Genomic DNA, 23,471 nt, shown 5'->3' with positions numbered 1-23,471 from the left:
CGACCTCCTGGATACCAGGCGAGGTAGTTAACATCTCACCACCGTGGCGGCCCAGTCCCGTCAGTCCATCTGTCCGTCCACCTGGATATCGTCTGTCATGTGTCTTGTCAGTCATCGGTGTGTTGTTCTGTCTGTCGATCGATCGACAAATCGTCCGTGTGTCACATCGGTCGATCTGCCTGAACAGGGAGACCACCCGCACATACGTACGTTCATTATTCGCACACACATCCGTCATTCCTTCCGTCAGTTCATCCGTCCTTCCATTCAATCAATCTTTCCATTCTGTCTGTCCATTCAACCATCCATTCTCTGTTATTCTGTCCATATCTCCATCGATCAACTCTCTCTCGGTCCATCCAACCAACCATCTCTCTGTCTCTACATCTATCCAACCATGCATCCATCCGTCCATCGTTGCAAATCCAGATTCCACTCGCCGCTGATGTTAGCCATGGCCAGGAGTCAAACTCGGGTTGCCAGATTCACGACTCGGTGCGTGAATCACTGGGCCACCTCTCCCCGATGTAACCTAATCCATCATTATAATTACTAGCTCTGGTTTGGGGAATGGGGTAGTGAACACGAGATCGGACAAATCGAAAGCCATCTCCTGGACTTGAGATGCCATCGTTTGTTGTTGCTGTTGTTGTTGTTTTTAGCGGCGATGGAACACTTCGCAAAAACATCGACGTGTGGAAGAAATGGACGCCAGGCAACGGCCTCAACATGCACGGGTGGGTGTCACCGTGCCTCCGAGCGTTGCGACGGTCACGTGGGTGGGTGTCACCGCGCCTCCGAGCGTTGCGACGGTCACGTGGGTGGGTGGCACCGTGCCTCCGAGCGTTGCGACGGTCACGTGGGTGGGTGGCACCGCGCCTCCGAGCGTGGCACGGTCACGTGGGTGGGTGGCACCGCGCCTACGAGCGTGGCACGGTCACGTGGGTGGGTGGCACCGCGCCTACGAGCGTGGCACGGTCACGTGGGTGGGTGGCACCGCGCCTACGAGCGTGGCACGGTCACGTGGGTGGGTGGCACCGCGCCTACGAGCGTGGCACGGTCACGTGGGTGGGTGGCACCGCGCCTACGAGCGTGGCACGGTCACGTGGGTGGGTGGCACCGCGAGCGTGGCGACGGTCACGTGGGGGACGACCCGTTGCCCATTTTAGCGCACGTGCGGCAGAGACGGTTGTTGCTTGGCCCGGAGATTTCCGTCAGGTTTCTGCTCCTGCTTTGCGTTGGTGCCGCCGAGCCGATTGTCGCTGCGTCTGCCCTCGACTTCTCCCACCCTCTACGTACGCGACATTGCCCACCATTAACACCGTTGATGTCGCCCACCCTCGACACCGCTCAGTCCTTCGCGTCTCCCACACGTCACCGCGTCTCCCACACGCGACCGCGTCTCCCACTCGCGACCGCGTCTCCCACACGCGACCGCGTCTCCCACACGCGACCGCGTCTCCCACTCGCGACCGCGTCTCCCACTCGCGACCGCGTCTCCGACACGCGACCGCGTCTCCCACACGCGACCGCGTCTCCCACACGTGACCGCGTCTCCCACACGTCACCACGTCTCCCACACGCGACCGCGTCTCTCCGTCGCTCCGCAGGCTCCAGCGGAGGATCTCGGTGCGCGGCGCGGAGCTGTTGGCGGTGGGCGGCCGCATGGTCTACTCCACGTGCTCCCTCAACCCCGTGGAGAACGAGGCCGTGGTCGCCTCGCTGCTCCACAGCAGCCAAGGTGCGTCGCTGTCGCCCCCCGCCGGCCCTCGTTCCCGCCCGCTTGTCCCTCCTGCCCGTCGCCCCTCTGCCCCCTGTCGTCGTCGGCTTCCGTGCCGCCGATTGGAAAGCTTTCCGGGGACGAACGCGAACGGAATCCGCGCGAGCAGGCGTCGTGCTGCGGTGGGCGTTGCTGCCACTCCGCGGTTAGTCTCGACCACGGCCGGCGCTGGTCGTGGTCGTACCTCAAGGGACGTGTCCTGCCCCCAAGCTCGCTTAAAACTATAAAAACGAGAAACTTTTTATTTTACCAGGTAAGGCCCGCTAAGCTGTACAGCTCTTTTTCACAAGCGACCTGGCCGCAAAGTGGCTTATCATCACGTGGAAATGTATAGCAGCCAAATACTCCAAACACACATCGCCAAATACTCCAAATGTGCTGCGAAAAACCGGAGGACCCTGAGAAAAATCCACGCGACCACGGGGAGAGAGACACGCCAACTCCAAATATACAGCAGCAGGCGTCAGGGTCGGGATCGAACGCACAACCTCCTGTATGCCAGGCGAGGGAGTTAACATCTCCTAGCAACCGTGATGTTAACAGACAAACCAAAAGCTAGACAGATGGACGAGCAAACGGACGGACAGAGGGGAGGTGAATGATGGTTGAGCGTTCCGTTGTTCTCCGTGGCATGCGTTCCTCTCCCCTGTCTTAACATCAACCATTTCATTGAAACATCGGTACGCTGCATTTCACAATTAAGCTTAGTTCTCGTTGATCTCCACGTGACCCCTGACCCCTCCCCCCACCCTCCCCGTGCAGGAGCCCTGGAGTTGGTGGACGTTTCGGAGGAACTCACTCAGCTCAAGCGCATGCCGGGACTCACCGCCTGGAAGGTTTGACTTTGAAAAAAATCTATTTGGTTCTTACGGTAAAGTCACGTAGGTATAAAATAAAATAAAAATAAATCACGCTGAGGCAGCAGACCACGCTTTCCCACCTGATGACGGACACTTGTGTTGCGCCCGAAACGTCGTGATTTATTTAATTTTCTACCCACGTGACTTTACCCAAAGAACCAAAGAGTATGGATTCCTGCAGCCACGAAAGCCTCAAATCAAGATTTAAAACAAGTAAACCCGTAAAAACAAAGTTTTTCACTATAAATCCTTTATATGCGTGGCGGCTAGAGTCCTCTCGTCCTCTGGCTTGAGATGGCTGCCACCTATGGGTTAGATGATTGTCTGCCACCATTAAGCAATTGGTAATTAAATATTTAATTTGTTTTCCCTAAACAGTGTAAAATTTTGGATTTTTTTTCACGAAAATTAATTGTCACACACAACGAGTCTGTGTGGAAAATGTCAGCTCGATTGGATCACGGGAAGTGGGTTAAAAAACGACCGAAAGATTTGCACGGTCCTAAGCAAGCAAGCAAGCACGCGAACTTAATATGAAGGATTTTAAAAAAATGTTCCTCACCTCGACCCTTCCGTCCGTACATGCTTCCGTACGTCCATCCGTGTTATGGTTTTAGTGTTTCTTTTAAATCTTCCAATTTCTCACTTTGCCCGTTTGTCCCATGCGTTAAACGGACGCCACCCACGGCCGATGTGAGCCGCGGACAGGACTCAAACTCGGGTTGCCCGGTTTTTACGATGATTGGTGCTGCCGCGTCAAGGGACGGCGCGTCCATTCGGATCTCCTCTGCGAGCCCTTCCACGGCCTGTGGAAGTGGACATCAGAGAGCTGCCTCTGAGATCTCTTCTTCAAGTGACCTCTGGGCCGCACAATAGCGGGGGGGTGGGGGTGCCAGAATTTCTTTATTCAGCCTGCCAGAGTCACGTTTGTCATGTGACTGTCAAAATAATACTTGTAATTCTCACCAGTGGCGAGTGATGTCTGATGTTCGACTAGGCGAGATCTTAACCACCTTTACACTGAGACATCTCCTTTACCAGTGGAAAAATATAGTAATAGGTGTTTACCCTTTCAACTGGTTCAAAAACTGATACCTTTATACAAGGGATCATGTTTGCAATAACCACAACACAACCTTGTATAAAGGTATCAGTTTTTGTACCAGTTGAAAGGGTAAAAACCTATTACTATATTTTGCTACTGGTAAAGGAGATGTCTCATAGTGTAAATGCTTACCCCGAGCTCTCAATACTCTGATAGTGCGCTGTTTTTGAGTTGTACGCCTTTTTGGTGTCATCTGGTCCAACACCAATGGAGACTAGGCTCTAAGAAAAGCTGTCTCGGGTGTGGCCCAATCAACTTCAAGGACAGTGCATATCATTATCAGAGTTGTTTCTTTTTGTTTTCACCTTGACTGCTTGTGTTGTGGTTATTGCAAACATGATCCCTTGTATAAAGGTATCAGTTTTTGTACCAGTTGAAAGGGTAAAAACCTATTACTATACTTAACCACCTTGCCTGGTATACAGCAAATCGTGGGTTCCATCCCGACCCTGATGCCTGTATTTTTGGTGTTTGCGTGCCTGTCTTCCCCGTGGTCGCTGGGATTTCTCTCCTTCCACATTTAGAATCGACATGCTTTCGAGAATATTTGGCTACCGCTATAAATGTCCACGTGATGATGATAAGCCACTTGGTTGAGCTATCATTTGTGGCCGGGTCGCTTCTGAAAAAGTGTTAGACGGCTCAGTGCGCCATACCTGGTAAAATAAAATTAAAATTTATAGATTTCGTTCATGAGTACCTGGTGCGCTGTGTCAACGTCAGCACTGTAGGGTGATGCTGCCCACACCCACCCGCTCACGCGTCTGTTCCAGCCTCTGTAAGTCCTCGCTGACAACACTTGCCCCAACGGTGTGTGTAGGCTACGACACGGGGGACCTTTGTAGTTATTGTTGTTGTGTGTGCGTGTGACCACGTTCAGGTCATGACGAAGGACGGGGCGTGGTTCGAGAACCTGGAGTCCGTGCCGCCTGAACGTCGCGCCCAGTTGCGTCAGACTATGTTCCCTCCGCCCGACCCGGCGGTCCTCCAGAATCTCAACCTCCACCGCTGGTACGTGCGTGCGAGCGTGCGTTGAACTTCTTTCGCAGCGCACGGAGCCAACCGTGCTCATCGGAGGTGCGGGTGGAGGACAACAAAGGTGCCCCACCTCTCGTACGTGACCTCCTTCATCCTTAAAAACGAATTATTTGATCGGCTGCCCACCTTTCGTACGTGACCTCCTCCTCCATCCTTAAAAACTAATTATTTGGCCGGCCGGCTGGCCGGTGGTGGCAGCGGTGTGGGGTTGGTGGATCGCCGCGCGCCAATGTCGTGAAACTCGCTCCCCGTGTGGCGCTTCGTGGGGATTAAACGATTGACGGTGATGACGACGACGCTGACGGTGATGGCGACGACTCTTCCCCCTGCCGTGTGTCTGGGGCAGCGTCCGGATTCTGCCGCACCACCAGAACACCGGCGGGTTTTTCGTGGCCGTGCTGGAGAAGAAGCGAGAGATGCCCTGGAACAAGCGGCAGCGGAACGTGGGTGCCCCACCCCACCCCACCCACCCTACCCCACCCACCCACCCTACCCCACCCACCCACCCTACCCCACTCACCCACCCTACCCCACTCACCCTACCCCATCCACCCACCCTACCCCACCTACCCACCCTACCCTATACCCCACCCACCCACCCTACCCCACTCACCCCACCCTACCCCACCCACCCCACTCACCCCACCCTACCCCACCCTCCCCACCCACCCTACAACACCCACCCACCCTACCCCACCCACCCACCCTACAACACCCACCCCACCCCACCCACCCACCCTACAACACCCACCCCACCCTACCCCACCCACCCTACCCACCCCACCCACCCTACCCCACTCACCCACCCTACCCCACTCACCCACCCTACCCCACTCACCCCACCCACCCTACCCCACCCACCCTACCCCACCCACCCCACCCCACCCACTCACCCTACCCCACCCACCCTACCCCACCCACCCTACCCCACCCTACCCCACCCACCCTACCCCACCCTACCCCACCCACCCTACCCCACCCACCCCCCCTACCCCACCCCACCCACCCTACCCCACCCCACCCTACCCCACCCACCCTACCCCACCCCACCCACCCTACCCTACCCCACCCTACCCCACCCACCCTACCCTACCCCACCCTACCCCACCCACCCTACCCCACCCCACCCACCCACCCGATGAGTGTCGGCCGGCCTCGTGAAGTCTCGTCCGCTTAAACAGAATCGCCTCCTCTTGATGACGACCTTGATACGCGATGTTGATTGTTGATTGGTGGCGGCGGTGGAGTATGTCGACTGGGCCTCACGGGGTGCGGCGGATTAGTGCGCTGCGCCACGAACCCAGCTGTCATCCCGGATTTGTGTAAACTTCGCCGCTAGGGAGACAAAGGCGGCCGGGCGTGCTTGCTGGCCTACCCACCCCTTCGTGTGCCGTGCCAGCCTTCATAAGTGCTACTCGCTAGCAGCACTTGCCCCAACAGTCTGTTGAGGCTACACGGGGGAAGGATCTTCGTCTTTGTTTGTCGATGTTTGCCTTGTGACCGTGCAGGTGCAGAACTCTAAAGCGGCCTCCTCCGCGTTGGCCGACGGAGCGGCGATTGCCGACGCGGACGCAGAGGATTCTGGGAAGCCCGCCGCCGATGACGCCGTCGCCGATGCCGACGCGGCCGCCCTCGCCGAGCCGTCGCCCGCGATCCATGACGGCGTCTGCGGCCCCCCGCCGTCGAAGAAGTTTAAGCTGCACGGGTACAAGGAGGACCCGTTCGTGTTCATGCGGGAGGACGACCCCATTTTTCCTTCCATCAAGTAAGGGCCGCGGCGGCAAACCGTGCACCGACCCTCGCCCCTACAGTCTGTTAAGGCTATACGGAGGATCTTTGTCTTTTGTATATCTACGTGCATCTCTGTGTGTGTACCGCTATGTGTACGTGTCTGTGTGTGTACCTCTGTAATGTATCTCTGTGGGGAGCTGTAGTGTCGCGGTTAGCGCGCTGGGGTATGAACCTGGCGACCCGAGTTCAATTCCCGCTCTCGGCCACCAACACCCAGTGACAATTATGGTCTTGGTAGTTTAACCCACTGGGCCTCATACTGCCGCCCACCGCTACGGCCACTACACCCCTGGGCGTCAATCGCTGAGCTTTACCGAAAACACCTAAGAATATGAATCCTTGCAGTCACTAAAGCTTCAAATCTAGAATGAATGGATGGGCCGTTCGCTTTAAAACCCGAGGTTTTGTTGTCGCTGCGCCCCGCTGCTGTAGGGGCTTCTACAAGCTGGCCGCGAACTTCCCGCTGCGCAACCTGCTGACGCGCACGCACGAGGGCAAGAAGCGCCACCTGTACCTGGTGTCGAGCCAGGTCCGCGACATCATGATCCACAACAGCCAGCGCGTCAAGGTGACCTGGTGGGGGTGGGTGGGGTACGGGTGGGTGGGCGGGGTACGTGTTGGTGGGTGGGGTGCGGTTGGGTGGGGTACAAGTGGGTGGGGTACGGGTGGGTGAGTGGTTGGGTGGGGTACGGGTGGGTGGGGTACGTGTTTGTAAGTGGGTGGGGTACGTGTGGGTGGGGTATGGGTGGGGTACGGGTGGGTGGGGTACGGGTGGGTGAGTGGTTGGGTGGGGTACGGGTGGGTGGGGTACGTGTTTGTAAGTGGGTGGGGTACGTGTGGGTGGGGTATGGGTGGGGTACGGGTGGGTGGGGTACGGGTGGGTGAGTGGTTGGGTGGGGTACGGGTGGGTGGGGTACGTGTTTGTAAGTGGGTGGGGTACGTGTGAGTGGGGTATGGGTGGGGTACGGGTGGGTGGGGTACGGGTGGGTGAGTGGTTGGGTGGGGTACGGGTGGGTGGGGTACGTGTTTGTAAGTGGGTGGGGTACGTGTGGGTGGGGTATGGGTGGGGTACGGGTGGGTGGGGTACGGGTGGGTGAGTGGTTGGGTGGGGTACGGGTGGGTGGGGTACGTGTTTGTAAGTGGGTGGGGTACGTGTGGGTGGGGTATGGGTGGGGTACGGGTGGGTGGGGTACGGGTGGGTGAGTGGGTGGGTGGGGTACGGGTGGGTGGGGTACGGGTGGGTGGGCGGGTTACGTGTGGGTGGGCGGGGTATATGTTTTTGGGTGGGGTACGTGTGGGTGGGGTACGTGTGGGTGAGTGGGTGGGTGGGGTACGGGTGGGGTACGTGTGGGTGGGGTACGTGTGGGTGAGTGGGTGGGTGGGGTACGGGTGGGTGGGTGAGTGTGTGGGTGGGGTATGGGTGGGGTACGTGTGGGTGAGTGGGTGGGTGGGGTATGGGTGGGGTACGTGTGGGTGGGGTACGGGTGGGGTACGGGTGGGTGGGTGAGTGGGTGGGTGGGTGGGGTACGGGTGGGGTACGTGTGGGTGGGTGAGTGGGTGGGTGGGGTATGGGTGGGGTACGTGTGGATGGGGTACGGGTGGGGTACGGGTGGGTGGGTGAGTGGGTGGGTGGGGTACGGGTGGGGTACGGGTGAGTGGGTGGGTGGGGTATGGGTGGGGTACGTGTGGGTGGGGTATGGGTGGGGTACATGTGGGTGGGGTACGGGTGGGGTACGGGTGGGTGGGTGAGTGGGTGGGTGGGGTACGGGTGGGTGGGTGAGTGGGTGGGTGGGGTATGGGTGGGGTACGTGTGGGTGGGGTACGTGTGGGTGGGGTACGGGTGGGTGGGTGGGTGGGGTACGGGTGGGGTACGGGTGGGTGGGTGAGTGGGTGGGTGGGGTATGGGTGGGGTACGGGTGGGTGGGTGAGTGGGTGGGTGGGGTACGGGTGGGTGGGTGAGTGGGTGGGTGGGGTATGGGTGGGGTACGTGTGGGTGGGGTACGTGTGGGTGGGGTACGGGTGAGTGGGTGGGTGGGGTACGGGTGGGGTACGGGTGGGTGGGTGAGTGGGTGGGTGGGGTACGGGTGGGGTACGGGTGAGTGGGTGGGTGGGGTATGGGTGGGGTACGTGTGGGTGGGGTATGGGTGGGGTACGGGTGGGTGGGGTATGGGTGGGGTACGTGTGGGTGGGGTATGGGTGGGGTACGGGTGGGTGGGTGAGTGGGTGGGTGGGGTACGGGTGGGGTACGGGTGAGTGGGTGGGTGGGGTATGGGTGGGGTACGTGTGGGTGGGGTATGGGTGGGGTACGGGTGGGTGGGGTATGGGTGGGGTACGTGTGGGTGGGGTATGGGTGGGGTACGTGTGGGTGGGTGAGTGGGTGGGTGGGGTACGGGTGGGGTACGGGTGAGTGGGTGGGTGGGGTATGGGTGGGGTACGTGTGGGTGGGGTATGGGTGGGGTACGGGTGGGTGGGGTATGGGTGGGGTACGTGTGGGTGGGGTATGGGTGGGGTACGGGTGGGTGGGTGAGTGGGTGGGTGGGGTACGTGTGGGTGGGTGAGTGGGTGGGTGGGGTATGGGTGGGGTACGTGTGGGTGGGTGAGTGGGTGGGTGGCTATCGAACATTGACGGTCGCTTCCATCGTGCGCTTTCAGGTGCGCTTCTGTGGCCGTCTGGAATGCTCTTCCGTTATTAGTTAGCCACTGGAGCTGTGAGCTTTTAACTCGTCCAGATTGAAAATGTATTTCTTAACAACAGCTTTTTGTGTTTATTTTGTTGTCTTTCCCCCACACCTCCGATTGGCACGGTTGGCTACGTACGGTGCGAAAGAAGTTCAGTATACACACGTGAATATTTAGGAGTTAATTGTATTCATTGATGATGACGTTGACGACGATTCGGATACGTGCCGAGCGATGAACACAAACGTTACTCTTTGGTTCTTTCGGTAAAGTGACGTATAAAGATAAAAAAAATAATTAAATACTAGCATACGACGTTTCGATTGCAACACATATAAGCAGACAGATAGACATTTAGATGTCTGTCTATATGTCTCTGGTTCTGTGTTTTATCTCTCTCTCAAATTTAGCATTCTCAGGAAGAACGTACTCAACCAGGTAGGGTGTTGACTGTTATGTTATCCGACTCTCTGTTGTATTACATTACATGTCTAAGTATACTAGATTTGTGTTTCTATTTCATTTATACCTGATGATGATTGCTTGTGTTGCAATCGAAACGTCGTATGCTAGTATTTAATTTATTATTTTCTCTTTATACGTCACTTTACCGAAAGAACCAAAGAGTAATTCCTGCAGTCACGAAAGCTCAAAATTAAACACAAACGTTGTTTTGGGATAATTTCTCCCGTAGATCATCAACACGGGCGTCAAGGCGTGGTCGAGGAACGCTGATGGAGAGGAGTTTGGTTGTGCCTTCCGTCTTGGACAAGAGGTGAGAGAGAGAGAGAAGTTCAGGGGCGGGGGGGGGGGGGTTGGCGCGCAGGGCTCTTCGTTCAGGACCATACTTCGCCACGTCGGGCAGGAGGGCGCGGGTTGACTTAACGGTGTCGCAGATGTCACTGGCGTGGCCCCTGACGTCAAATCCTCTGTTGGGTGAAAGCCTTCCTGCTTGTGCCTCTAGCGGTGGTTTGACCGCAATACCCCACTTCGGTCGGTGCGGTGAAGAGCGGTGGTCCGGGATCCTTTCGCGTATATCGCTCGTCAGCCACGCTAGCCGCGGCCGCCGGGAATCGAACCGAGGTCGCGGGAATTGTCGCGCGGTGGAGACGCTAACTGCTGCGCCACCACTCTCTGCCTCGATCCTGTGATCAGAAAGAAAAGAGAGGAAAACGCTCCGTCGGAAGCGAACTCGTCGGCGAGTGTTCCACATGCCGTGTCTCTGTCAGCAGAGTCGGGCTTGCTTGAACCAATGGTGGATGTCAGTACCTCACCAGAGTTTGCTTGTGTTGAACCAATGCTGCTAAAACTCTGGCACTCTCCCAGAGAGCCAAATCCCTGATGGGATGTAAAAAAAACTAAGTTTTAATATTTTTTTGTCATGAACTTAGAGGGTCACAAGATCACTTCCCAGTCGGTCGGGGGTCGACTTGGTTCGTCATTGTCGCTCGGCATTCTTCGTTTCACTGTCGCGCCCCTGCTCAGCGATTCGAGTCGGAGTTGCGCTTTGATTGAGGAATCAATTCTTTATCATTTCGTTGATATCGCGCACTGCTTCCTTGTCGAGTTACAACCGTCGTGGTCATAACCGTCGTTCATAACCGTCGTCATAACCATCATCATAACCGTCATCGTCATCACTGTCGTCATAACCGTCGCCGTAACCGTTGTCGTTCGTAACCGTTGTCGTAACCGTCGTCATAACCGTCGTCATCATCACTGTCATCATAATTGTCGTCATAACCGTCATTCGTCATCATCGTCGTTCGTCACCGTCGTCGTAACCGTAGTTTGTCATCGTCACCCTCATCGTAACAGTCGTCCGTCGCGCTCGCCCAGCCTCGCCCGCTCGTTGACAACTTGGGATAACGACGGACACCCTCGCCCGCTAATCCCGTTAGCGGAATTAACGCCGCAGCGCCGCCGATCAATCCGTCTGCCGCGCGTGGTTCACTCGAAGGCCATCGGTCATTTAATTAGCGGTATTGGCCTTGACGGACGCGCGCACTCCAGGAGACCTTCTCCGGTGACTCGTTTGGCTGATTGGGGTCGATTCCAGTTCATGCCGCGCGGCGCAACAATTACAATCGAGCGTCAGGCACGCCCGCCGCTTTCTCCTCTTCTCAGCCACAAGTACCACGGCAACGCGTCGTGTCAGATGCTCGAATTCTCTCGCTCCGTGATATCGTACATTTGGGTAGAGACCCGTAGACTCGCACGCAGACTGATCGACACGCCTTCTCTTGCTTGCGTAGACTCGCTTGCACTTACGTGATCCGTAGCGGTGAGCGCTAAGCTGCGCTACGAACCCGGCGAACACCAGTGATGATCATCTGAACCGGTCCTGGGCCTCCCCTAGGTCGACTCAGCCTCAAATGAGTACCTGGTGCGGTGTGTAAAACATCGCCACTGGGGAGACAAAGGCGGCCGAGCGTGGTTGCTGGCCACCCACCCTCTCGTGTGCCGTGCCGGCCTTCATAGGTGCTACCCGCTAGCTATCAGCACTTGCCCCAACAGTCTTGTCAAGGTTTAACACGTCGTAGGCTTTCGTGACCAATATAATCCATAATACAGGTTTTTGTTGGGTTAGATCGCGTATAAAAGTGTCGTTCAACCCGCCACCACCCGACACAGCCAAATCTGGCTGTCGCCTGATGAAGCTGGTTGTAATTGCTGGCGAAGCGTCGTACTCAGATTGTAAATTTTGTGGCTTTGCTTTCCAACACACCAGTGTGCTGTACTATACACTACACTACTATGCACTACACTATACGCTACACAATACACTACACTATACACTACACTACTATACGCTACACAATACACTACACTATACACTACACTACTATACACTACACTATACACTACACTACTATACACTACACTACTATACACTACACTACTATACACTACACTACTATACACTACACTACTATACTATACGCTACACTACTGTACTATACACTACACTACCATACACCACTACTATAGACTACACTATACACTACACTACTATGCACTATACACTACACTACTATACACTAGACTATACACTACTATACACTACACTATACACTACACTATACACTACTATACACTACACGCTAGTGCTGTACTAGTGACGAATTGGCCACGTTCTGTTTACGTCACAACCCTTACTAGTTGGCTGTGTCGGGCGGCAACGGGTTTAATGACACGTTTATATATTTACGCGATCTAACCCGAAACAAACCTGTATTAAGTCTGTTAAGGTGACACGAGGGAGCTTTGTCTTTGTACGTTTAACTTCTCTCGCGGCGTACGTGGCCAACCGCGCTAATTGGAGGTGCGTGTGGTGGGGGGAGGGGGGGGGGCGTCCGAAGGATGTCAAAACTAAAACCCGCTTTGCGTGCGCGACGCAGGCGATCTACACGCTGTTCCCGTACGTGGGCGAGCGCGTGGTGAGCGTGCCCTACACGGACATCGTGGTGCTGCTCACGCAGGAGAACCCCTTCCTGGGCAAGTTCTCCCTCGAGGCGCGCAACCAGGCCAAGCCGCTCAGTGAGTTACCGCCGCGCGTCCGGCGAGTTTCGTTCAGCGACCCCTTGCGAGAGGGCCTTGGAGAGAGAGGGAGAGGACCATCACGGGGCCTCCCTTGGCAGTGTAGTGGGTTCGAATAAGGTGCACACACACAGCTTGGAGGCAACACTATGTATTAAACGGTAAGTAATATAACACCGTACATGAGGTGGTGACCACCTTCCTCAACTCACTAACACTCTGGAACACGACACAGAGTGGACCAGGCAGGCTGCGGGCTGCCTGGTCCAGGACGACGACCCGGGACTTGAGGACGAATGATGTCGTCTTCACTTCGGAGTTCAACAGCCCCGTTCTGCGTCCACACCCCGCTTATATCCCCTTCCCAGGCCACGCCTCCCTTCACAGGCCACGCCTCCCTTCACAGGCCACGCCTCCCTTCCCAGGCCACGCCTCCCTTCCCAGGCCACGCCTCCCATCCCAGGCCACGCCTCCCTCCCCAGGCCACGCCTCCCTCCCCAGGCCACGCCTCCCTTCCCAGGCCACGCCTCCCTTCACAGGCCACGCCTCCCTTCCCCCACCTCACGGGAAGGTCTGGGTCCCTCCACCACGTGACCCCTTGGGGCCCCCAGCCCTCGTGCGGGCCGACACAGCAGTGACGTCCTATGTCACTACAGCAGTATAGAAATATAAGAATAGGTTTTACCGTTGCTGGCAATAAAACAGCTGTGTTAAAATACCAAACTGAAATCTTTTACAAGGAATCGTGTCTGCATTAATCGCATATACTTGTGGTGAACATGCAAACTAAAACACTTGCTCTGGTAGCGTGTTCATTGTCTTTGAAACTGATTAAAGAGAGCTTTCTAAGTAAAGCTGTCGAAAGAAAGCTGTCTGGCAAGGGAGGTCCCAAGATGTAGCTGCTCACCCCGAGCTTTCATTACTCTGTTCGCTTTCGGCTTCCTCTAGTCTAACACCGTTTGAGACTAGGCCTTAAAGAAAGCGGCGGTGGTTGCCGCTGTGTGTGTGTGTGTTGTCCTTCCCCCGCACCTCCGATTAGCCAACTGCGCTAATACGGGTGCGATAGAAGTTCACCGTACGTACGTGCAACCCATCGGCATCGCACTGCCTTCTGGGAGTGCGCCGTCCCAGTGGCGGTTCTCCACCGTGACGTTGATTTTGTTTCTCTCGTCAGGTATTGGAAGCGTTGTGCTGAAGTACGAACCAGACCCGGAGTAAGTTTGATGGTCTCGCACACACACACACACACAGTTTAACACGTAGTCGGGCTTTCGTTATTAATATGATCCATAATAGAGGTTTGTGGGTTAGATCGCGTAAATATATAAATGTGTCGTTAAACCCGCCACCACCCGACACGGCCAATTAGTAATGTTTGTCGCGTAAGCAAAACGTGCCAATTCGTCACCGGTTGTGTGTTGCAGAGTAAACCCACTACAACATTTACAACTCAAATACTGGTGACGTTTCGCCAGTGATTACAACAACAACAACCGACATCATCAGGCGACAGCCACAGAGTTGTGGAGAAATCCTCCTTCCGTTTCAGTCTTAAACAGAGGGGATGACATGAGACGTCGTCACTTGTGAGCCATCCAGGTGCGAGGAACAGAGGTGGGGGGCGGTTAATGTGTGCATATAAAATACAATGGATATCATATTCTTAGGTTTTTTCGGTAAAGTCATGTAGGTAAAAAATTTAAATTAATAAAATAAAAATAAAAATCACGACGTTTCGGAGGCAACACAAGCTTCCGTCTTCAGGTGGAACCGTCACAGCACGCTTGCCGTATCAAGTAAATGAGAGATTCCAAGAGATACTACCCCGTGTATATACTGGTTGACGGGGGGGGGGGATGGGCCAGGACAAGCCCCCTTTTTATTATTATGGTAAGGTGCGGCTTGACACTACGGCTTTAACGACACATTTATATTTACACAAGCTTAACCCAAAAAACCTCAATTGCACAAACACCCACGGCAAACGCTGCATGCTGGGAAGCTTCTTTCGGGACCGGACCGATTCGAAGAAGGTCCCCGACACGTGGCGCGAAACGTCGGACGTGGCGCCGAACGACGCGCGGCACGACTCGTGAGCGCATCGGGAGAGAGAGAGAGACAGGAGAGAGACGTACGGCAGCAGAGCCGCAGAAACGCGCGAGCCCGGTGGCTTTACCGAGCCGCACCGGGAGCATGCCGAGGTGCCAGAGATGGAACAGTGGGGCAGGTTTCTGAAATCTGCCCCAGGATGATTGAGTCCGCGTGTGGTGGGGTAAAGTGTGGGTACGCTCGCCTCTTCCAATGCATCCGGTCAACGTGGAAGAGTAGACCAAATGCCCTTCCGCCGGCAGTGGCGAGAGCCGGCAATTACACGGGGCGCGTTATTCTTTACTTGCTCTGCACGGGGAAGAAAGTTACAACTTGACGGGGGGTCCGCGATGGTTTTTTTTTTTTTGCCGTTCATTGCTTCCCCCGTCCGTCGCAGGCAGCCAGACTCGCCCCGCTGTCCCATCATCCTTTGCGGCTGGCGCGGGAAGACTTCCCTGCGCTGTTTCGTGGCCAAGAACGAGCGGCTGCACTACCTGCGCATGCTGGGCATCGACGTGGCGCTGCCCAGGCCGGCGGGCGGGGAAGACGCGGACGCGCCGGAGGGCACCGGCAACGGCGGCAATGGCGCCGGCGACAACGGAGACGCGGCCGCAGGCGAGTGAGACGTACGGCAGAGGTCGCAAACGGGTTTTGATTCCTTTCCCGTACCCGTACCCAGCCGCACCAGGGTCGCAAACGGCGACCCGTACCCGGCCAGGTCCTGGTACCCATTCCCTACCCGTACCCGTACCCTACCCGAAATGAGTGACAAACGGTTACTCACCAGTGACTCACGGCCTACCCGTACCCGGCCGCACCAGGGTCGCAAACGGGTACCCGTGTATCGGGTAGGGTACGGGTATCAGGTACCCGATTGCGACCTCTGACGTACGGTGCTGGTGGGCGCCTCGCTTCAGCGGGGGGGGGGGGGCCCCCCCAGCGGGGGAGGGGGGGGGCCCCCCCGTGGTCGGTAGCGATTCCGGTTTGCGGCCGACGGCGTTGGTTAGCCGTGGCGACGGTTACAGTCACATTGTCATTGCCGTTAATTGCAAGTGGTACGCTGACAAGGATCACCGATCCCAGGTCCGCGAAGGCTGCTGGTGCACTCCCCTCTCGGCTAACTCTACCCTAGGAAATGTATTCACGTAAAGCCCACACCGCATTTTATGACTGTCTCTTCTCTGCCTCTCAGATACTAAATAATCACGTGGTTATGGTAATCTCTTCTGGCTCTTTCCTACCTCTCATCTCCCTCAACTCCCCTCCACGCACTCTCCTACCTCTCATCTCCCTCCACTCCCCTCCACGCACTCTCCTACCTCTCATCTCCCTCCACTCCCCTCCACGCACTCTCCTACCTCTCATCTCCCTCCACTCCCCTCCACGCACTCTCCTACCTCTCATCTCCCTCCACTCCCCTCCACGCACTCTCCTACCTCTCATCTCCCTCCACTCCCCTCCACGCACTCTCCTACCTCTCATCTCCCTCCACTCCCCTACACGCACTCTCCTACCTCTCATCTCCCTCCACTCCCCTCCACGCACTCTCCTACCTCTCATCTCCCTCCACTCCCCTCCACGCACTCTCCTACCTCTCATCTCCCTCCACTCCCCTACACGCACTCTCCTACCTCTCATCTCCCTCCACTCCCCTCCACGCACTCTCCTACCTCTCATCTCCCTCCACTCCCCTCCACGCACTCTCCTACCTCTCATCTCCCTCCACTCCCCTCCACGCACTCTCCTACCTCTCATCTCCCTCCACTCCCCTCCACGCACTCTCCTGCCTCTCATCTCCCTCCACTCCCCTCCACGCACTCTCCTACCTCTCATCTCCCTCCACTCCCCTCCACACACTCTCCTACCTCTCCCCTCTCATCTCCCTCCACTCCCCTCCACGCACTCTCCTACCTCTCATCTCCCTCCACTCCCCTCCACGCACTCTCCTACCTCTCCCCTTTCATCTCACTCTACTCCCCTCCACGCACTCTCCTACCTCTCATCTCCCTCCACTCCCCTCCACGCACTCTCCTATCTCTCATCTCCCTCCACTCCCCTCCACCCACTCTCCTACCTCTCATCTCCCTCCACTCCCCTCCACGCAATCTCCTACCTCTCATCTCCCTCCACTCCCCTCCACACACTCTCCTGCCTCTCATCTCCCTCCACTCCCCTCCACGCACTCTCCTACCTCTCATCTCCCTCCACACCCCTCCACGCACTCTCCTACCTCTCATCTCCCTCCACTCCCCTCCACGCACTCTCCTACCTCTCATCTCCCTCCACTCCCCTCCACCCACTCTCCTACCTCTCATCTCCCTCCACTCCCCTCCACGCACTCTCCTACCTCTCATCTCCCTCCACTCCCCTCCACGCACTCTCCTACCTCTCATCTCCCTCCACTCCCCTCCACGCACTCTCCTACCTCTCATCTCCCTCCACTCCCCTCCACGCACTCTCCTACCTCTCATCTCCCTCCACTCCCCTCCACGCACTCTCCTACCTCTCATCTCCCTCCACTCCCCTCCACGCACTCTCCTACCTCTCATCTCCCTCCACTCCCCTACACGCACTCTCCTACCTCTCATCTCCCTCCACTCCCCTCCACGCACTCTCCTACCTCTCATCTCCCTCCACTCCCCTCCACGCACTCTCCTACCTCTCATCTCCCTCCACTCCCCTACACGCACTCTCCTACCTCTCATCTCCCTCCACTCCCCTCCACGCACTCTCCTACCTCTCATCTCCCTCCACTCCCCTCCACGCACTCTCCTACCTCTCATCTCCCTCCACTCCCCTCCACGCACTCTCCTACCTCTCATCTCCCTCCACTCCCCTCCACGCACTCTCCTGCCTCTCATCTCCCTCCACTCCCCTCCACGCACTCTCCTACCTCTCATCTCCCTCCACTCCCCTCCACACACTCTCCTACCTCTCCCCTCTCATCTCCCTCCACTCCCCTCCACGCACTCTCCTACCTCTCATCTCCCTCCACTCCCCTCCACGCACTCTCCTACCTCTCCCCTTTCATCTCACTCTACTCCCCTCCACGCACTCTCCTACCTCTCATCTCCCTCCACTCCCCTCCACGCACTCTCCTATCTCTCATCTCCCTCCACTCCCCTCCACCCACTCTCCTACCTCTCATCTCCCTCCACTCCCCTCCACGCAATCTCCTACCTCTCATCTCCCTCCACTCCCCTCCACACACTCTCCTGCCTCTCATCTCCCTCCACTCCCCTCCACGCACTCTCCTACCTCTCATCTCCCTCCACACCCCTCCACGCACTCTCCTACCTCTCATCTCCCTCCACTCCCCTCCACGCACTCTCCTACCTCTCATCTCCCTCCACTCCCCTCCACCCACTCTCCTACCTCTCATCTCCCTCCACTCCCCTCCACGCACTCTCCTACCTCTCATCTCCCTCCACTCCCCTCCACGCACTCTCCTACCTCTCATCTCCCTCCACGCACTCTCCTACCTCTCCCCTTTCATCTCACTCTACTCCCCTCCACGCACTCTCCTACCTCTCATCTCCCTCCACTCCCCTCCACCCACTCTCCTACCTCTCATCTCCCTCCACTCCCCTCCACGCACTCTCCTACCTCTCATCTCCCTCCACTCCCCTCCACCCACTCTCCTACCTCTCATCTCCCTCCACTCCCCTCCACGCACTCTCCTACCTCTCATCTCCCTCCACTCCCCTCCACGCACTCTCCTACCTCTCCCCTCTCATCTCCCTCCACTCCCCTCTACGCACTCTCCTACCTCTCCCCTCTCATCTCCCTCCACCCCCCTCCACGCACTCTCCTGCTTCTCCCCTCTCATCTCGCTCCACTCCGCTCCACGCACTCTCTGCTCCAGCAACCAAGTCTTGCTGTCGGCCATCTCTCTATATATCTGTGTAGGTAAGAGAAAGGCGGTCCATCATATGCAGAGGAGAAAAATGTATTTAGTCTGGACGTGACGAGTGGCAGGGCGTCTACAGCACGGATGGCTGGGGGAAGGCAGATCCAGACTTACGCGGGGCATCGGGGAATCATGATTGACCTGCAGCACCAGGCCACCCAGAGAAAACTACAACAAACTTAGCACGCAGGTTTTCACGGCCAGTGCGATTCACAATTGCCGTTTGCCGTGAGGGCCACGTAACGATCTGCTGGGCCTGGATGATTTGTGCCGTCAAGATCCCTCCACCACCCGACGCGGCCCAACATTGTAAATCCCGTCGCGTGTCCAAGCGTCTCCACGCGCCAGTTGTTAATATTATTCTTGTTGCTTCGGCTCACCGGTCAGTTGAAGAACAATTTCTCACGCGACCGTATTGAACAATTAGCGACACTTCGTTTGAAAACGCGGCGAACATCATCCGGACAAAGTCGGGAATCCAGGAAGTAAAACTTTTGTTTTTTACTCGCCGCGGCGGGAAATCAATCGCGCACGTGGTCACCAGAACCCTCCCCCCCCCCGCTTCTTGTGCCTTCAGACGCCGGAGCCTCGGAACGTTCCGACACGGGCACCGGCCGCGCGGAGACGGAGCGCGACGGCGCTGGGAGGACGGCGACGACGCTAGCGGCGGACGCGACTCAAGCGGGAAGCGGCGGCGGTGACGCAGCGGGCGAGAGCGGGGCGGCCACGGTGGAGCAGGCGTAGCCGGTGTTGAGTACGCGGCAAGCGGAGCGCCCTGGGGGGGGGGGATAGAGGGGGGGGGGGGGCGTTTTTGGTTTTTTGCGTCTCGATCGATTTCCCCCGTTGGCTCGTGTCGGAGGAGGCTGGCGTGGAAGCCTCGGGCCTGGCCGGTGCCGGGATGCGCGACCGCCCGCCCACCTGCGTAACGGTTGCTATAGGCGGCGATATGCGTGCCGGTTGGGGGGGGGGTAGAGCGGCGAATGCCGTCGTTGTATTGGTCTTCTATGCTCCCGCGCCTTCACCAACCACCCCCCGCTGACCGGCGTGGTGACGTACGGTCGACTAGCGCCCTGTGTGGCACCGCACGGTGTGGGGCGTGGGCGGTGGATTGACGCAAGGGGCTGTGAGCGAGCGCGTGTAGGTTTGCGTGCCAGTGGAGCGGGGGCACGGTGGTGAGCGCGCCCACAGGACCCGAGTTCGATCCCCAGTCGCGCGGCTGACATCGGCGGCGAGCGATATCTGAACCGATGCGAGGGCACGACGCCTTTCACCAACCAAAACCGCGCGCTCTGACCGGCGTGGTGAAGTACGGTCGAACAAGACCGCCCTTCCCCCCACGACGGACGCAGCATGGGAGGTGTGGGGTGAGGTGCGGGGGCTGTTGGGGGGGGGGGAGGCATTCATCCAGCAGTGGGTTAACGCAGGCCTGCGCACGATTACGTAGGTGCCTATTAATTCGAGGGATTGCCACTCACTTACACGGAGACCCATTACAGCGACACGCAGAGATTCGTTACGGGCTGCCGTTTACTTTTATTAAAACCCATCGCGCCGCCCGACTGATTTACCTCCGTGCATTTAATGTATTTGGCGGAGTGGAAATGTTTTTTTTTTCTTTCCGTCTCGTGGCTCGACGCCTGAGAGCGAGAGAGAGAGCGAGAGGACGTATTCTTCATCGCCAAAACGAGGGAAGTAAGATCGCGCGAGCGAGGGAGCGCATTCCGTAACGCCGTCCGACGCTGCGGCTGTCCGTCGGAAGTTTCGTCGCGAACCCCCCTCCGAGACGCATGGGAACGGCGCGTCGTCGCGCTTTGCGATGTGTCACGGGGCAGGCGGTGCCGCTGGTGCTGCTGGTGCATTTGGACGCTCGTTGCGGAGGGCCGCGGTTCGAACCCAGCGGCCGCCCCACCCTATTCGACGCGGCGGTGCGAGTGGTTAACCGTCCGCTTGCGCGGCGGATGATTGAAAATCCCGTGACGTCATTTCGCAAAGGAGTGGGCCGTCGTGTGCCGGCGTTGTGGTCCAATTTACCAAGTAACAGAAAAAATTACTCATTTGGGATCACACTCACTCAGACAGCTGCAATCATTACCCCCTCCTGCAAAAACCTGGCACGGCCATCCTCAATAAGAGTCGTGATACCGGGCGAAGCTTTGCGGCTAAACCCACGGAATGATTGACACGCTGCCGCCACCTATCCAGGTTAGATGTCCGTGAGCCCCGCCATGAGTTCAACTCCCAGCTCGGGGAGAGATGACACAGCCCCGTTGTCCCGCACAGTTGAGAATAAACTCGCTGCGTTGGGAGCGGTCGGTTTGTTACGCGGCAACACGAGGATCGACGTTGCAGAGGGCAACAGCGGCAGCAGCAGGGGGCAGCAGCAGTAGCAGCAGTAGCAGCAGCAGTAGTAGCAGTAGCAGCAGCAGTAGTAGCAGCAGCGGCAGCAGCAGAGGGCACGCAGAAACACTCGTAGCTGTAACCGCTACGTTCCCGCGCAGCGTGGCGAGCGCTGCGGTCGAGCAAAATCCACGCGGCGTGGAGAGACCCCTTATCCAGCAGTGGATTGACAAAGGGGCTGTGTCTGCGTGTGTGTGATAGTGGGGAGCGGTGATGAAGTGGTTAGCGCGCTCCGCAACCGAACCGGCGACCCGAGTTCGATTCCCGCTCACGGGCAAAACGAGTGACGATTGTCTGGACCGGTCCTGGACCTCCTCCCCTAGGCCGACTCGGCCTCAAACGAGTACCTGGTGCGGTGTGTGAACATCGTCACCGGGGAGACAAAGGCGGCCGGGCGTCGTGTTGGCCACCCACCCCCTCCTGTACTGTCCCGGCCTTCACAGGTGCTACTCGCTAACAGCGCTTGCCCAGACAATCTTGTTAAGGCTACACGGGGGTGGGAGGGGGTTGGGGATCTTTATGTTGGGACGGGAGACTGGGGAGCACTCTGCTCTGTGTATAAAAGATCATTTTGGCTCGCGCAATGCTTTCTTTTTTGCGCGTTCCCAGCAGTTTTCATAGACCGGCGGCGGGGGGCACTGCCCCCCCCCCCCCCCCCCCCCCGTTGGTTTGTGCCCAAATTCCTATCGTCGACCCCTCCACCACCCAACCAAACGATGTCACCTTTTTCTTTTAAAATTACAAAGCTCGTTATTCGCAAGTGGCCAATTGCGTGCTGATGAAAATCTCGGACCGGCGAAGCTGCTCCTCTGGCCCGCGGCGTTGGGTGGTGAGGGGCTCGCGGGCGAGGGTTTGTTTGGTGCCGAACTCCTGGCGTGGCGTCGCGCGGCGACGAGCGTCGATCGCCGTGTCGTCGTCGGCGGGGAGGAAAATCGACGTTTTAATTTCCCGCCCCCCGTGGACTCGGGAGTCTCAACGGTTGGATTTTACGTCGGTGGTGTGTGTGTGTGACGAGGCTTTGCAAAAGTGAGCGGCGCTCCCTTGTAAATTGATATCTTTAATTTTAACGAAAGCCTAACTATCCCCCGCCACCCCACCGCACACAAAATAAAGAAGCGGATCAATTATCTATCACGCGTCCCGCCGATGAGCTCGGTTGGCTACACACGATGCGAAAGAAGTTCAACATTACGTGCGTCCCATTTCTCCGTAGAAATTTTGTTTTTTTACGCATCCCAGCGAGCGGCACCACGCGGCCTTCTGCTGCAGCAGCATCCTTCCGAGACGAGCAAAACCCCCGGGGCGACTTACGACACGCTTGAATCGATGCCGGTGAACTGGCGATCCTACGATATCCCTCCAGGCGAGGACTTACGTTATAGGTTCGACGGCAAATCCAAAATGACGACGACGCGTTTTTACGTTTTGGCGTCGACCGTGGCGATGTCACGCCGTGCTCACGCCGGCGCGCGCCGCTTGCGTTCGTGCAGAATTTCTGAAAGTTTCGCATCTCCGCGGATGAAGAGTTGCTTTTTAATTGGTTTTATAATTGTTTCGCGTTGGTCTCTCCGTGTGTGCGCGCGCGCGTCGCTGTATTTAACGCCAAGTCTGTCGTTGTGGAAAGAAATAAAATAAAACGACGGCGCCGTTTGGCATTTATTGCCGATGAGTTCACCGCTTTCAAAACGGTTTTCAATTTCTGATTTTGTAAGTGGGCCCCCCCTCTCCCCCCCCCTCTCCCCCCCCGCCCCCATGACGAGTCTCATCGCGTGTCAACAACAAAAATGCATCATCGTCGTGTCAGCTTCCCTCGTAAACAACCCGCAATTATTCTAACACCAAAAGCACAGCCAATCAACATCTTCGGCACTGTGTGGACATTTTATTTTTTCCCTCCATAAATTCACGACTCCACTGACTTGAGTTGACCCCGTGTCGCTCTGATGTCAGAGCGGCAACCGTTGAGATCCTAGGTTCGAATCCAGGCCGCCCAGCCGCCTGTGATTGAAACCGGGTTCCTCAAGTGCGGCGAGAGGTGATGGTCTCGGGCCGGACACCGCTGACTCGCACAGAGACCCACAGACTCACACAGAGACCCACAGACTCGCACGGAGACCCACAGACTCGCACAGAGACCCACAGACTCACACAGAGACCCACAGACTCGCACAGAGACCCACAAGCCGGCACAGAGACCCACAGACTCGCACAGAGACCCACAAGCCTGCACAGAGACCCACAGACTCGCACAGAGACCCACAAGCCTGCATAGAGACCCACAGA

At 57.2% G+C, this 23,471-nt stretch overlaps 1 protein-coding gene across 1 annotated transcript in view; it reads left to right on the top strand.

The window, feature by feature from the left end:
* Window positions 1-19,567, top strand: part of NSUN2 (NOP2/Sun RNA methyltransferase 2) — a 30,333-nt gene extending 10,766 nt beyond the window's left edge. Inside the window, exons 8-19 of the mRNA XM_078617788.1 lie at window positions 663-737; window positions 1,611-1,741; window positions 2,543-2,616; window positions 4,626-4,756; window positions 5,130-5,226; window positions 6,292-6,548; window positions 7,007-7,142; window positions 9,948-10,028; window positions 12,655-12,793; window positions 13,968-14,007; window positions 15,279-15,496; window positions 19,369-19,567. Of these exons, the coding sequence (XP_078473914.1) occupies window positions 663-737; window positions 1,611-1,741; window positions 2,543-2,616; window positions 4,626-4,756; window positions 5,130-5,226; window positions 6,292-6,548; window positions 7,007-7,142; window positions 9,948-10,028; window positions 12,655-12,793; window positions 13,968-14,007; window positions 15,279-15,496; window positions 19,369-19,535 (1,546 nt within the window). The 3' untranslated portion in view covers window positions 19,536-19,567. The remainder of the gene's footprint in view (window positions 1-662; window positions 738-1,610; window positions 1,742-2,542; window positions 2,617-4,625; window positions 4,757-5,129; window positions 5,227-6,291; window positions 6,549-7,006; window positions 7,143-9,947; window positions 10,029-12,654; window positions 12,794-13,967; window positions 14,008-15,278; window positions 15,497-19,368) is intronic.
* The last annotated feature ends 3,904 nt before the right edge of the window (window positions 19,568-23,471 follow it).

Source organism: Lampetra planeri, chromosome 54, assembly GCF_965212315.1.
Source record: "Lampetra planeri chromosome 54, kcLamPlan1.2.h2, whole genome shotgun sequence".
Classification (NCBI taxonomy): domain Eukaryota; kingdom Metazoa; phylum Chordata; class Hyperoartia; order Petromyzontiformes; family Petromyzontidae; genus Lampetra; species Lampetra planeri.
This window is presented reverse-complemented; position numbering and strand designations above follow the sequence as displayed.